Source organism: Gadus chalcogrammus, chromosome 12, assembly GCF_026213295.1.
Source record: "Gadus chalcogrammus isolate NIFS_2021 chromosome 12, NIFS_Gcha_1.0, whole genome shotgun sequence".
Taxonomy (NCBI): Eukaryota; Metazoa; Chordata; class Actinopteri; order Gadiformes; family Gadidae; genus Gadus; species Gadus chalcogrammus.
Window position 1 is genome coordinate 1,578,452 of NC_079423.1, and position 17,113 is coordinate 1,595,564.

At 42.2% G+C, this 17,113-nt stretch overlaps 1 protein-coding gene across 1 annotated transcript in view; it reads right to left on the bottom strand.

Moving 5' to 3' along the window:
• dnajc6 (DnaJ (Hsp40) homolog, subfamily C, member 6) overlaps positions 1–15,986 on the bottom strand; it is a 57,583-nt gene extending 41,597 nt beyond the window's left edge. Inside the window, exons 1-2 of the mRNA XM_056604358.1 lie at positions 15,785–15,986; positions 5,430–5,565 (exon numbers count right to left, since the gene is read on the bottom strand). Coding sequence (XP_056460333.1) covers positions 5,430–5,565; positions 15,785–15,986 — 338 coding nt within the window. The remainder of the gene's footprint in view (positions 1–5,429; positions 5,566–15,784) is intronic.
• Positions 15,987–17,113: the final 1,127 nt, after the last annotated feature.

Sequence of the window (17,113 nt, forward strand, 5' to 3'; positions counted from 1 at the left end):
CCTTGCCACGTAATTTTGGAAAAAAGCTAAAAAAGCTGCAAACTCATTGCCTTTCAGCGTGGAATGGAGATCAGGTGGAATTTCTGTTGGGGGGTTGGTCAGTCTGTCAACAGTTGCAAATAGGGTTTTTGCATTATTAGTGTTGGTTTAATGATATTGGAGGAAAAATGTTTCTCTAGCATTTTTAAGTCTAAATTGTAGGCACGGAGGCTCTCTTTATAGATATCATGGTGAATATGAAGTTTTGTTTTACGCCAGATGCGTTCAACCTTCCTGCATTCCTTTTTCTGTGCTGTTACAGAAGCAGCTTTTCTCCAGGGTGCCTTTTGCTTTCCAGAAATCGTTTTAACCTTATAAGGTGCAATGACATCTATGACTTTCAAAATTTTCAAATTAAAGTTTTCTCTACAAGATCATCAGGAGAACATGGGTTTAGAGGTGGTAGCAAGGAGATGGCCTTTTTAAAAAGTACATTAGAATCTTCATTGATATACCGTTTTTTCACAGTGTTTGATTTTGTCTGTATGTCGGGAATAAAAGATATGATAAAGAAAACACAAAAGTGGTCAGACAAGGAAGGATCAGTCACAGAGAGATCAGAAACATTGAGGCCCTTTGTGATAACCAGGTCTAGAGTGTGCCCCTTACAATGAGTAGCCTCTTTCACATGTTGAGACAGTTCAAATGTGTCCAAAATGGCAAAAAGGTTTTTTGCACACTTGTCATTCAAATCATCAGTATGAAAACTGAAGTCACCAGTTATAACTAGACAGTCAAATTCTGTGGAGATGCTAGACAATAATTCTGTGAAGTCATCGAAAAATTTGCAGAATATGTGGGTGGCCTGTAAATAATTAATAGGAGAACTCTGGGGGAGCATTTCAATACAGCAAGGTATTCGAACGATGGAAAATCACCAAATAACATCTGTTTCCCCTGAAATACATTTTTAAATATAGCAGCAACCCCTCAACCCCTCTTAATTAGTACAATTAAGCAACAAAATAAATAAATATATAGGCCTATGTAAATATGTATGTGTAGGCTATATATATATATATAAATTCACATACATATTTATAAATATTTATTTATTTCGTTTAGTGCTGCCAAGCGGTTAAAATATTCAATCGTGATTAATCGCATTAATGTCATAGTTAACTCACGTTAATCGTGAGTAATCTCGATTAATCGCAGATTTCTTTCTATGCTAAATATCCCTTGATTTCTTTGTCCCATTAATTTTTCTCATTTTAATGCTCTTATCAACACGGTGAAGTGCATCGGCTTGTCTTGTGCAAATGTTTTTTTATTCATAACAACATTGGCATATACTGATCAAAACAGGACGATACAAAAAAAAAGCCTATAGTGCAATTAAACGATGAACATACAAACATACTGCCTTGAACACGCCTTTGCTTTTCGCTGACACGACTCTCAGGGCGCAAGTGTAGTGGCGTGAGTTTGCTGCGGGGGAAATCAGCTTTGCGCCGGGTGCAAACTAGCAACGATAGGGCCCTAAAAGTTTTAATCGCGATTAATTGCCTAGTATTGGTGAGTTAACTCGTGATTAATCACACTTTTAAAAATATATTTTAAATCCACTCCAATTGAAGTTAAATGAGATTATCAAATGGAATGATACTTTATCATTCATAGCAAATGTACATAATAAGCAAAAACTAGACCAAGTGATCTTGGAGTTTTATTGATTTACTCAGTGTGGGTTGAATATGAAACTTACGGAACACCACATATTTGGAAATTGTAAAAAGGCAGTTAATTAGTACAATTGTTACAGTTACTAGATAAATTCAAATAAGTAGCGCCACAGATTTGGGAATTGTAAACAGGCTGTCACTAACTGCAATTGTAATCAGGCAGTCCCTTACTGCAAGTGTAATTTAATGTAAAGTAAGTGGAACTAAAACAAAAATCATTTCTGATATGAATGTTGTCATTCTGTGGGCAAAATCTTTCAAAATCGTGCGTTCAATTTGTATTAATCGCGTTAAAATAAGATTGCATTAACGCGTAATTAACGCGTTTACTTGCCCAGCCTTAATTATTATTACATTTTTTTTATTTTTGTAGCTTTAAATACAGCCCCTTGGTAAATTGAATTACTAACTGTACATTCAAAGTATTTCTGCTCAATCAAAGGTTTAACAACTTCTATCTCCTCCTCGACTGAATGTTTGTATACAGCGCGCAGGCTGGATGCGTGCAGGCTCGATGCGCTCCACTTTCTTTGTGGAGAATCAGCGCTTTGAATATGTACTACAGCGTTAAGAATCACAGTCAGTTTCACATTCTGTCTTTAGAGAGAGAGAGAGAGAGAGAGAGAGAGAGAGAGAGAGAGAGAGAGAATCAGAGGGAGAGAGGGTATGCCATATTGAGAAAGGAAGCGGGCGGAGGGGTGGCTAGCACGGCGAATTTTTGCCACTGAGAGCAGGCAAACTAAGCCTTTCACACGATGGAGCCCCCTAGTCTGTCTGTCCCCCAGTCACAAATTCTGTCCGTCCCAAAGCCACCCGGTCTGTCTGCTCCCAGCAACCCTGTCTGTCGGCCCCCCAGCCAACCAGTCTGTCTTTCCCCCAGCCCCCCAGTCTGTCCCAAGCCACCCAGGCTGTCTGTCCCCCAGCCACCCAAACTCTATGTCCCCCAACCCCCCAGTCTGTCTGTCCCCCAGCCAACCAGTCTGTCTGTCCCCCAGCCACCCAGATTGTCTGTCCCCCATCCACCCAGACTCCCACCGACTCAGGCCTTGTGTCAGTCCCCCACACACTACCATGCCAGCTCTGCTTTCTCTGAGAACGCTCCTTATCGGCAGGTAAACAAACTAGTGGGCCTGTCTCTCAATTATTTAGTGGCAGTCTTTTCTTTGACAACAGAGACTGAATCGGCCCAATACCAACCTGCAGCCCAATTTAATTAAGCTTAAGTAGAGCTAGAGAGGCCTGTGGAGACATGGTACAACACTCATGAATAGGTCCTCTAGAGTAAATGAGTTAATCAAAAAGATTTGCCTGAAAGTGACCATAAGGTAAATCATTTCAGCATTATTAATGGTAGGACCTCAAAAGCTAATTCTATGTCCGTCTTTATGGCAAATGTGAACATTTGAAACAAAGAACTGTGTCCATGATGCAAACTTAACGTGCATTAAAGCTATCCCTATAGTGATGTACTATAATAGTCTGAAGCAATATAAACTCAAACCCAAACGAAGGACCAACGTTATTCAGCAGCATAATCATTTATTATATATGTTATATAAACAAGTGCAAACACACACACACACACACAAACACACACACTTTCTCTGCCGTGGATGGATATAGAATAGAAACACAGGCATGAATGCATATGTAAAGACAGCAGTACCAAGGCCACCAGCCACAGTGAAATCAATCGCCTGTATACACACCAGCACACAGGTTATTTGGCACAATGAGCACCCTTAAATAATTCAGCAAGGAAAAGGAAAGAAAGACAGAAAAGAGGGTGAGAGAGCAGACGAGATATAGGGAAACAAAAATAAGAGAGGAGAGTACAACACAAGAGGCCAGATACCAGAAAGCTGACTGGGGTAAACATCTAATGTGGGCAGAATGTCTGAATAATCATTTTCAGACTCACTGAGAGACAAAGTGTGTGTTTGTGTGTATGTGTGTGCGTGTGTGTGTGTGTGTGTGTGTGTGTGTGTGTGTGTGTGTGTGTGTGTGTGTGTGTGTGTGTGTGTGTGTGTGTGTGTGTGTGTGTGTGTGTTTGTGCATATTTGTTGGCTAGCATGCATGTGTGTGTTTGTGTCTGTGTTTATTTGTTTCTTACAATACAGTGGACCTCTTTATGCTACCCCATGCAGACGCCTGCGCACAAATCAGACTGTCCCTGCCAGACTCGGTGAACTCCCTCAACACTTACATTTGCATTTTACAATATTTTTGATGAATTTGCAAATTCATCAAAGTAGTTCATACAATGTAAATTCTACTTTTAAAATGAGACGTGTGAATAACCAATAAGAGAGGTTTAGAGGGATGTGGTACAACTAAATCTGTGGTCCAAGGTGACCTGAAAAAAAATATTTTCTACGACGAAGCCCTTATGGATTCACACTGAACTGATATAGCATTAAAAGTTGCCGTGGGATTAAACCTCAGCAAGAACATTCTTTCCTCCTGATTACCTGATAATAAATAGAGCCCGACTGATTTATCGGCGGGCCGTTATTATCGGCCGATATTAGGCATTTTCCAAACTATCGTTATCGGCATTTATAATGGCAGATTAATGTTTCTTTTTTCTTTTTTGGGGGGGGGGGTTATTGTGTTTTTGTTCAAAGGATTTTAAGTTTGTATTTTTATACAATTGATTTATCAGAACTTGTGTGTGAGTGTGTGTGTGTGTGTGTGTGTGTGTGTGTGTGTGTGTGTGTGTGTGTGTGTGTGTGTGTGTGTGTGTGTGTGTGTGTGTGTGTGTGTGTGTGTGTGTGTGTGCGTGTGTGTGAGTGACGTCAGCGAGTGAGTAGACGAGCGAGGAGAGCGAGCGGTACTGTGCGTGTCAGTTGGGTGAAGTAATGAACGAGTCCGGGTGTGGTAATAGAAGAAAAGAAGAATAAAGTACCCAACCCGTCAAGAATAGATGGCCACTACATCAGCGGCCATCGGTTATGCCGGCCAAAATGAAGAGTGGGCTCCAATAGTGCGAGTTAAAAATAAAGCACATACATTTGTATGATTTTAGCTTGTGTGTGATTTATCGCGGGCACAGGTCGGGTAACAGGCCAAATATTAGCGGGTCCGGGCAGGTGCAGATTTCATGTCGATATTGTCACGGATGACGGGACGGATCTGGTGCTGAACTTTGTGGGTGCGGGTGGGGGCGGGTCTCAAATAATGTATAATTGTGATAAATAAAATATTTATTGATTAAAAATATAAATATATTCCGATATATCGGAATATCGGATTTTTAAATCGGCCTTACAAAACCTTTATCGTTAGGGCTCTAATAATAATCATCACAAAACTCAAGGGCCAAATAGACTACCTGGGCGACTCACATATTATTATGAAGGGCAATGACTTTATGTAGTTTGAAATCCACTTCCAGGGGAGGGAAAAGCACTATGAAGCTTCCTTCATGTTCTCTGTATCATTGATGGAGTATCCGTTCACCTTAAGTTATGCCTCTCTGTAGAATAGCCACCAAGGGTACGCCGTGGGTCTCCAGGTCACCAGAAGCGACCACCATCACATGCACCTCTCCAAAAACGTAGCTACATATCGTAACGTGGAACCATTCGAGAACCGGTGTGGGGTTCAACAGGCCACACCTACGGCGGCTCTGCGACGCAGAAGTATAATGCAGCCTGATCATGCCTCTCTGGTGCCCTGTGGGAGATGACCGGCTAGACTCACGTGGCAACCTGGTGCATGACCTTGGTGGAGGTGTCCTTAAGTGTGTCCTTCAGGTTGTCCTTGAAGTTGCTAAAGAACTTCCCGGCGCCGCCCTTCACCATGTCCAGCAGGCCGCCACCATAGTTGGCCTCCATATCTGGGGATGGAGGGCCTGTTATAGTGGGTCCAGAGCGGAAACACACGCACACACACACACATGCAGACACAAACACACACACACACACACACAGACAATCACACACACACAAATACACAAACATATGCAAACACTAGGGATGAGTCGGTCGCGACGATTCGTTCACAACTAACGAATCCCGAACGTAAACGACAAGAACTGGTTCCGCAAAACAAGAAGAACTGGTTCTTTGATTCTTTTTTTTTAACATAAAACAAAAATATGGACACGTAAATAAAATATACAAACGAACAGAGCTTCGTCTGTCCACGACTTATAATGATTGAGTCTACAACGTTCTCAGAGATTCAGCCAATGAGAGGTAGCAATGGTGTTGCCATGGCACCTGGGTAAACGAATGACAAGGCGGTACCGTCGAATTTGATTTTATCTTGGGTCATACCATTCAACGTGGGGCCACTCATATATCCCCCTACATTTCTGAAATAGACTTGACCTCCATCTGTTTATTGGATAAACGCATTTCCCAATCCCAGGAGTCTTTGCTCGATTCTACGTCAATTCAAGAACAAACAAAGAAATTAAACTGCAGTTCTTATTTTTTATTTATGACCATGAAAGTTCTGTAATTCCTGAATAATGAAGAATAAAATGTTTAAAATTACAAATATAAAACCATGAATGACATAAAGAGAGTAAGCAAGTGGTATAAATATTGGTGGGACATTTGGTTGTACTAAATAGTATATCTTGTCGTTTTTCACTGGGGGTAGAGACTAGAAGTCGCTTAAATTATGCTCAGGGCCGTCTCGCGGGGGGGGGGGGCAGACACCTGTGAGATTCCCTGTCAAATGACGTAATCTGACGTAACGAACAAATCAAAACGAACAAACAAATCGTTATAGTGAACTGAACTGAAAGAACTAGTTTCCGGAAAAGAATCATTTTGCCAGTCCCTAGCAAACACACACACACAGATACAAAAGAACAAACACTGAAGATGGAAACAATAACATGCAAATGAAAGACAGCACTCACTCGTTTACATGACATTCAAGAAATTCAAATTATTGGGTAAATCCGACTATGATTGGATTATTAAGATGCATTTATACACCTTAGTCTTACTAAAATCGTGTAAAATCCGGTTTCTCACAGTCGGATTAAGACGAGGACTAGTGGGTTGTTGTCGCCGTCGGAAAACGAGAAACGGCGATTAATTTAAAAAGGTGGCGAAGATGGAGAATGCCGGCGATGTGCCAATGTAGTTACCCCGTATGATAATTGTATCCATGCCCGCAGGAGCGTGCATGCATTCAGTGCAGGTTTAAATACACAATACGCTTCGATTTCACCCAAGGCTGAAATAAAAGTACATGTTTTTCTAAATGTTGCTAATCAACGAGGTTGTAGTAACTTCGGGCACATCTGTCAAAATAAATGTTGTTTTCTTCCGATGTGTTTAGGATCTTTATTCATTCATTGCGCCGTGGCCGAACTGTTATTCTGATATTATGAATCTTAAAGACTGCGTCGGGTTCTCAGACTCTCTGGTATTTCCACAACAAGTAAAGACTTGTAGTGGGGGATATCTTGGCCGTGGTTGAGAAGGAATGGGGGGAAAGGAACTTTGGATTGAGTTTCTGAAGTCCAGATTGAACTGCGACATGGAGGAGGAAGGGATTGTTGCCGTGTGTGGCACCGCCGCCAGAGGAGCTCCGCCGCCAGACTCCCCGTCAGGCAGACGCTTGGCAGACAACATTGAAATGTTTTAATAGGCTAGAGAAAAGTAATTTCGCTTGTTATTGTTGATAACAAGATAATTAAATTATTGGAGGTAATCTACAAAAGCCCATATGGTTGGAACAATGGGATGTCGGAGCAGAGGGTGTATTTTTTCTAAATAAATGGACGTCGGACTAGTGGGCTTCAGGACCAATGGCATTTTTTCGGGATATTGAGAGGTCGGAACAATGGAGCGTCCGAGAAATGACCTGGACCCGAACTGACAGCTGTTTACTGAAAACATCTTTCTTGAATGCCGCCTGAGTTTGTTGTTGCTGGTTACGTAAAGTAGTCAGCCGGTGGCTCTACCACTAGTTTAAATGGGTACAGCGCCACCTATCGTACCGGGGTATGACATGCTTCAGCCAATGATTTGATTGTCTCAACGCCATGAATACTCTGGCTTTAATCGGATAAGCTGTGCATGTAAAAAAAATACCATTACATTTAGCATTGATTCTTAACAAAACTTTGAAACTATGAAAATAATACTCTGTTGTTCACTTGCTCATCTGAACCAGACATACATTATAAATCATAAAAGTACATGCAAAGTATAAATCATAAAAGTGCATGCAAAAAAAAGTCAGGATATCGTCATATTAATCCATTAATCCAGTAGCGGCTCTATGTGTCACAACACACAGTTCCGAGTAAACATTGTTGTTGTTTTTGCTGTTGTATAAGTTGTTGTTGTTGTTGTTCACATTGATATATGATGATGCTATTGCTAGGTAGAACACAAAATGTTCTACCACAAAAATGCATCTGATATATGTAAATGTATCATCCGGACTCATGAGCTCCATGCTAAAATGCAAATTGTGTGGCTGTGTGTGTGTGTGTGTGTGTGTGTGTGTGTGTGTGTGTGTGTGTGTGTGTGTGTGTGTGTGTGTGTGTGTGTGTGTGTGTGTGTGTGTGTGTGCGTGTGTGTGTGTGTGTGTGTTTGTACCTGTGTCTGTGTTAGTGGAGGCTTCTATACGACTACAGGTGAAGCAGTGCTTCACCAAAAAGATGTTAAAAAATAAATAAACCAAAAATCTTACAACAATCCCATTTTCAGTGTTTTGAAACAGAAATACAGTCACAAGAGAAGCTGTTTTCCTGAAATCAATTCTGTGAGTCACAACAGCGCCACCCGCGGTGGAAAAGATAATTTCAGTGAAGCAGACTTTCCTTTGCTTCACCACTATTCCCTAGCCTGGCTCCGCCCGCCTAAGTACTTCCGCTCAATTTGAATTTCCCTTCAGTACTAGGTCTGGACCTGTGTCCCAATTCATAGGACGCATCCTTCGTAGGCCGCGTCCTTCGAAGGATGCGGCCTTCGTAGACCGCGAAGGACACTCCGAAGGCCTAAGAAATGGGACGGTCTAGCAGCCTACGGAGCATTTCTGGTTTACGTAACAAACCGTTACCGCCCTTTCACTTGCGTGACCACGCTGCTCCTGTCACCTAGCAACCCTGACAGCTGAACTGACCTGTTAGTAAACAGAAGTTAAACCGGACAGCGCGAAAAATAGAAACCAACAACAATTATTGATCATTATGTTTTTGTATATAGTAGTTTTATAATAATTGTTGCAAATAGTCACATGAATGTTTGTTGTAAATAGTTTTATTGTTGTATATATGTTTTACAAGTTCAATACAAAAAAGTTAGATAGGGTTTTAATAAATAGTTAATCAAAGAAGTTAGTTAAATAGTTAATTAAATAAGTTAGTTTCAATAAATATGTAAATAATAATAAACAATGTGATAAATATAACAGAACATAAGTTATTTGTCCACCAAACGCTCCAAAATTGAGAAAAACCTATCCATTCTTTCCCTGCTTTCCTGGGCTTTCCTCTCCTCTGCCTCCCTTTGTAGCCTCATGTCCTCTTTTATTAACTGGAACATTTACATTTTACATTTACATTTAGGGCATTTAGCAGATGCTTTTATCCAAAGCGACTTACAATAAGTACATTTGTCATAAGAAGTGCATCAATATATCGCTGTCGGTACAGAAAGGATGTTCATAGAACCAAGTACCACAATCGCTAGGCTAACCCATTCCCCGTGTTACAGCCATGATAGCAGCTACTGCAGTTGCTACACAGTTAAGTACTATAATACAATACAACACAGTGTACAATGGTGGCCAGAAGGGGGAGGGTGGCTATGCAGTCGAGGTGGACTCTGAACAGGTGAATCTTGAGTCCTTTTCGGAAGATAGTGAGCGACTCTGGAACATGTCTTCTTCTCTGTCCCTCTTTCTGGACCTTGGCCCTCGCTGTCTTTCCTCCTCCTGATCCTTGTCCTCCACCTCCTGATCCACCACTGTTGTACTTGCTGTACTTGGCCCTGGTGTGTTTTCAGGGATGGATGCAATTAGGACAGGGGGGTTGGTGGAATGCCTCTGTCCCAATCCAATACCTTATCCATGGGGACAAACCAGGGCCAAGTGGCAGCAGTGGGTTTCCCACCTACCCCCTCTCCTGACCCAGGATACTTGCAATCCTAAGGCAGAGGAAATCAATCATGGCAGTTAACAAGAGCAGTATCAAGACAAATTTCAGCAAAAGTTTTTCTTTGCCTGCGGGGGAGTCACCTTCCCCTGCAGGCCTATTTCCTCCAGAATTGTCCTAAACACAGAGACATTGTTAATCAGAGAAAACAAGAGACACATTTATCAATCATGTTAATAGCCCATGTTAACAATAGGCCATTTATAATATATATATTTGACCATCTTGCAAAGGTTACATTTAAATTAGCCCTCATCCTATATGAAGCCCATAATAATAATAATAAGACAACCAGTAGAAGTCAAAACACCCTTTTTCTTTGTGGGTTTTTCTAGTGCTGTCTAGTACTGATGCGAGCTGTGACTTTTTTTGTCTTTCTTTCTTTAATAACCCAAAATAGGACATCGTAGTAAACGATTTCTGGGGATGTTGTATCCGTCCTGCTGTTTAATGAGGGCTAATTTAACTAACCTTTAAAAGATGGTCAAATTAAGATATATAAATGGCCTATAATAATTTTTATAAACTAACTTACGATATAAATAAACGATTGTTTCTTTACCCCCAAGCCACACTTGCTGAGTATTTCACCCCGGTGAACAGCTCATCCTTCTCCCCCCTCAATAGAATAAATCGAGCAGTATGCTGCTGGCTCCCTAAACCAAAACCAAATGTTAGAATTAGTTTTGCTTTACACTACCAAACAAAAGCAGCTTAAATAGCAAAATAACCAAGTTAACTGTGTAATCAATCCCAACGTCTGTAACGTTACGGTCTGAAAACCAGGGTCCACAACCTGTGTTCGCGTTGGTCCATTTATCTAACGTTACAGAATAGCAAATTATCTATATAATCGACACAATTTCGGTAAATATAACCATTTTAACCTCTTAAATTTGAAACTATAGGGCTTAACGGTCGTTCTTAGTTAACGTTACAGCGTCACTAACTGTAACGTTACCTTACTTATATTGCCTATTACTTTAATGAAAAAAGTTTTAAGGGCACTTGTTTTTATTAACATTTGTATCGTTAAATACTCGAGTGACTAGAAACCAAATACTTACATTTAAATGCAGAACTTAAATCGCCATTCTCCGCCATCTCCATTGATTGAGTGCGCAATGAATCTTGGGAGGGATACGTTGGGCCGTTAAGGATCTTGGGATACGTTGGGCCGTGAAGGATACAGCCGATGCATCCTTCAAATCCGGGAAAAGAAGGCTGCATTCGTAGGCCGCATTTGAAGGACCCTTGGAATTGGGACAGCACTTGGCGCGTCGCTGTGTCGCAATCTGCGTCGACGCATCCTTCGAATGCAGCCTTCGAAGGATGCGTCCTAGGAATTGGGACACATAATTTGGTTTTCTGGTGCCGCCACAGCGGCCACCAATCAGCGAACACAGGGCGTGTCTGAGAACAATGACGATGAAGTCGTACGCCAGTTTGAGTTGTTGTTGTAGGTCGGTAGTTGATTTACAATGTGCAATTTTTCCCTGATAAATTAAATTCGACGAACAAAACCTGCAGCTGTCGTTGACGGACATTTTCGTGCAGACGCGCAAGGTGTTTGGTTTGTGTACAACCTGCGCGTGATTCCCGGCGCATGACATACGTCACAACCAAACGTTAGCGATTGGTTATGGCAGATCCAGAGTGGCACTGGGCAGATCCAATCATGTTAAACTTCAACAGACACCCGCCTTCAAGTGAGTTAACGTTTGTCAATTGATTAGGTCCAGACTCTCTGTACAAATGAAATGAAATGAAGTGAAGTACGAGAGTCTGGTAGAACCAGGCTAACTATTCCCATTGACTTCAATGTAAATCGAGTGAACCCCAGGCGGCTCGTGTTTTTTTTCCGTTTCAATTGATCCTTATGGCAGATAAGTCCCACCCGTAAAGCAGTGACGATAGGGTAGAATTTTTCACTTCCGTCACTTGAACATGATTGACACAACACTCTGGCCAGTCACCGCCTTGATTGGGCAGCTATCGTGAACTGACTTTGAAAGTGACGACTGACGAACACATAGGCCTACGTAATTTGTTGAACATTAATTTAATAAGATACAAAAAAAAATTCTGTGTAGGTGAGGATTTTGTTGGGTTAGTGTTGTTTAGGGGTAGGTTTTTTTTGCTAGTAGTCGCTAGCTCACGTGCAAGATGGATTGGACTAACGGTGATGATGGGGGGATGAACACCGATGACTGCATTTTACAGGATTCTTTTCAGTCATTTTCATATGAGGACAAATTACGAGTGAAAGCAGAGGGCAGACCAAAACCTCCTGTGAAAACAACACAGCTCGTTGGTGCTACGGTAAGGAGCATTTTAAATTGCTCCATGTATGACAAGGTAAACTGGCTAACAGGGAGTTTGCTGAAAAAACGCCTTTACTGTTGGCCCCGTGTCATGTTTAAAGCATGCAATTGTGGCGTAGAACAAAATAAAAAGAAAACAAAGTGCTTGCATGATATTGAAGCCCACAGCGATCGTTGTGCCTTATCATTTGTTTACCCATGTGCCATTGCAACACGATTGCACTCCCATTGGCTGAATAGATGAGAACGTTTTAGACTCAATCAATATAAGGTCGCGGGGAGACGAAGCTCTGTTCGTTTGCATATTTTATTTACGTAACCATATTTTTGTTAGATGTTTAAAAAAAAAAATCAGTTCTCTTGTTTTGGGAATCAGATCTCGTTTCGGTGCGTCGGTTTGCTTCACCAATAATTTTGACCACCAGCCGCTGTCACGTTAAAATTGTACCGGGGGCAAAAATTGTACCGGCCTACGTCATCGTTTGTTTACATCCTGACAACCTGCCCGGCAACAGACGACGCGATGCAGAAAACATGTTTCCAAACGACGAAATAACATAATACAGACAGCGGATCGCTATCTGTATTATGATAGATAGCGATAACACTTGTTTTTACTTTATATTTGTCTTGTATTGAATTGTTTAATCGTAACAATAAAAAAATTTGCCCGCAAAACGGGCGATCGCGTCAAATGACAAATGTTTTGCCCGCGAAACGGGCGATCGCGTCAAATGACGTAGGAGAGTTCTTGAAACATAATACAGATAACGGATTGCTAGATAACACTTGTTTTTACTTAATATTTGTATTGTATTGAATTGTTTAATCGAATTTAGCTAGTAAACTGAGTGTTTTAAGCAGGTTTCATAGTCTAGAATGTTCAAGAACCTTCCTACGTGATTTGACGCGTCATTTGACGCGTCATTTGACGCGTCATTTGACGCGATCGCCCGTTCTGCGGGCAAATTTTTTTATTGTTTCGATTAAACAATTAAATACAATACAAATATAAAGTAAAAACAAGTGTTATCGCTATCTATCATAATACAGATAGCGATCCGCTATCTGTATTATGTTATTTCGTCGTTTGGAAACATGTTTTCTGCATCGCGTCGTCTGTTGCCGGGCAGGTTGTCAGGTTGTCAGGATGTAAACAAACGGTGACGTAGGCCGGTACAATTTTCGCCCCCGGTACAATTTTAACGTGACACCGCCACTGGTTTGTGTGCATGTGTGTGTGCGTAGGTGCCCTTGAGAAGGACCATATCTAACATCTGAGACAGCAATATCTGCCACCCCTCATGGGCAATGCATGCAGCAGTCACAACTCTCTCCATAAATTGTATATATCCTTATACCCAAGTTATCAATGTTTGCAAAGTTGCAGCAATGAATTCCATCTGATCTTCAGTCCAACATTAGGACTTTAACGTTTCTGATGACTACGGTACACATGGCCTGCTTTGGTGTAGAATGCTGGAAAAAAACGTGTTTAGATTGAGAGTTGCGAAAAACGTAATCAGCCAGTCTGACACCAGCGAACAGGTATCAGGTGCTATAAAAGCTATCGATACTAAAGCCTCCAACGACACACACATCCCCCTGATCTTCCCGTCTACCCTACACATACACCCTTTATCAAAAAAGGCTAACACAATGTAGTACAGAGATCATTGAAGGATGGAAAAGCCCTGATGGACACCAGTATTGAGTATTGATGAGAGAAGAGCGAATTATGATTGGTTGGTAGTAGATGTTATTTGATTCTATTGATGAGAGGGCAGTGAATGATGATGTCATAATTTACTGAGTGGTCCCCAGGCCTAGTGTGATAGAGACTGGTCAGTGAGCCCAGCTGAAGAATATCTTGCATGCATAAAATAACTACTGAAGATATTCTGTTGATTTATCTGCATAGCCCTGACGAAAAACTCCTGCTGAGCGTTTCAAATGATAAGGACCCCTTATCCAATTTCTTCTCTACCCGCCTTTGCGTGTGCTTTCTAGATGCAAATAGCCTGTGTGCGGCCAGTTGGATGTGGAATTTAGCACAATAGTAAGAAAGGCGGCTACAGAAAGCAGGCCCTGCTAGTATAACGCCTGTAAGATTCAACACAGCCTGAGACAGAGAAATGAGAGAGAGAAAGACCAAACGTAAGGGGAGGAAAGTAAAAAAATATATAGAGAAGTAGATAAGAGAAAGAGAGATGAGAGCGTGATGAGTAAGAGAGGGAGAGATGAGAGAGACAGATGATGAGAGAGAAAGATGATAAAGAGAAGTGGGGGCAGGATGACCTCATCAACAGGGACACCCCTAGCCTCTGCCAAAGAGATCAATGGTTTGTGTTTGAGTGTGCCTTCTACCCTTCAGAGTCCCACTCTTTGTGCCGCGACATCCGTCTCAATGTGAATGAGCGCCACGGATACACACACTACACAAACACTCCATAAGCTAGCTGTAGTCAATCACAGAAACACTGTAGAGGTCATAACAAACTGGGTATTGGGTAATCAATGTCCAGTTTGTATGTGCCCTGTATATATCGCACTGAAAAGAAACGTGCGATTCATGAGTCTTAATATCTTTACAAAAAACATTTTTACTGTACATAATAACATGTAACGTTATTTTATTTAATATTTTTTGTTGTTCTAGTAAAAACATAGAACGGAATCATCAGTGGGCAGTTTACAAGAAAGTAAGGGTAGGCTACGTATTTATAGTGTGTTTTAGGATAAATAATGAGGAAAGGATTTAGGCTATTAAACAAGTTATACGAGCCTTTGTTTTAATGACATCTTAAACAGAACCAACTTCGTGAAATCCTTGGAGATAGATATGCCGACTCTATTTCAACTGTTGGTAACCAATTGTGATGCAATTATACTCGATAGGCCTGTACAAACTTGCAAAAATCATCAAATGCATATATTATATTATGTAGCCTATGGTTGGGTCTTATAAAGGCGCTATCACGTTTCACGTCTGGACTGTCAGCTACCTATGTTTTGAAGTTGACATGAATGGGCCAACGGAATTCACATGCATAGCCTACACGAAAGACCATACACTTGTAGTTCATCTATAAGATGACCGAAATGTGGATATTTTCTTATGCAACAAATGCAACAGACATTTCACATTTATTCGAAATACATAGTCAATGACGACGCAGTGAGCGGCTTCGTGTGGCGCCGTGCTAGCTAGGCTGAGAGATGATCCGGAATAATAGCGTTGTTCCAGTCTACCGCAGGACAACTTCCGCTCTCTTACTTTCTTAGCGCTGTGTGCGCCAGTTAACAGTCCCCGGAGCAAGAACAGAATACGACAAGCATAGCAACAACAATTACAAGGAGGATAAATACGGATTATGGACGAAGATTTAACGAAGCGATGTCCGACGCATCTAACGGAAAAGCTTATCCCACTATCAGAAGTCCCTCCCTCTCCCTCGCGTCTCGCATCTAAATCCATGCAAATGAAAGTCCCGCCCTCTATCCCCTCAATAACGCTAATTTGCAGCATCCCGTTCCAGGCGTTCCTTCGTGAGAGGAGAACGCTACGAGGTTATGCGCTAGCAGTCGTTTTGTCTTACCTGAGCTGTCCATGGTGCTGCAGTCGTGCTCCCGGAGCGGGCTCCCCTTCGGTCCGAGGCTAGCTGCTAACGAGCTGCCGATTGTGTGGCTGCTGCTACCTCGCCCTCCGAAATTGAAGCTATCCCCGCCGCTATCGACCAACTGCAAAGATTCATAGCCATCATAACTGGTCTTTTTCTTATAGCCGCTCAACAAGCTCATTACCGAAGATGAAATGAAGACAAAAACAAATCGACTGACTGTTAATGCATTGACTGGAGGCACCACATATCCCAAAGAAACCCCCCTCTTCTTTCTAAAGGGAGAACAATTCTACCGGGTGTCTGTCCTGGCGTAGTCTCTCGCTCGCTCGCTCTCTCTCTCTCTCTCTCTCTCTCTCTCTCTCTCTCTCTCTCTCTCTCTCTCTCTCTCTCTCTCTCTCTCTCTCTCTCTCTCTCTCTCTCTCTCTCTCTCTCTCTCTCTCTCTCTCTCTCTCTCTCTCTCTCTCTCTCTCTCGTTTACTCTAGCAAAGGCGTAAAAGGGCTCTTTATGGTTCCACGTTCACGCAACGCAAGGGGGTTACGGACCCCTTGTCCTGGCGGACCCTCCTTTCGTTCACCGCAAGGGCCTGACGGCTGAAGCGCCCCCAAAAAATCGTAATGCGCTTTTTATGGTTCCACGTTCCCTCAACGCAATGACCACGCAGACGCTTCGACGCAGTCGTGAATGTTTATGGTTCTGCGTCGGGTTTTAGTAAGCAGACCATTCACAGCCCTTGCTGCTGCTTCGCCTCGACGGAAAGTTAAGGGCAATATTTTGGGAGGCGCACGACCGGTCCTTGCGGTGGATGCAATGAGGGTACGCAAGGACGTAAGGGGTCCGTAACCCCCTTGCGTTGGGGGAACGTGTAACCATAAAAAGCCCTTAACCTTCCGTCGAGGCGACTTAGCAGCAAGGGCTGTGAGATTAGTCCGCTGACTAAAACCAGACGCAGAACCATAAACGTTCACGACTGCGTCGAAGCGTCTGCGTGGTCATTGCGTTGCGGGAACGTGGGACCAAAAAAAGCCCTGTCAACCTTTTTGGTGTATGAGAAAAATAATCATACTGTGTTGTGTCAATATGTCCAGGTTACTTCAAAGGAAAGCTCATGAAGCTTGTCCACCAACAAGACAATGTGTCCAATGGCCGCGTGATGTTGGTAATGATCAATCACCGTTAACTGCCCGTATGAGGAGGAACTCCTGGTCACCGAGGGGTTAATATAAGAAGACGTTAGCACTGCAGGCCTATATAGTTAAACCTTAACTAGCTTCGTTGGGGTGCACTGGACGATATAATCCAGTGTT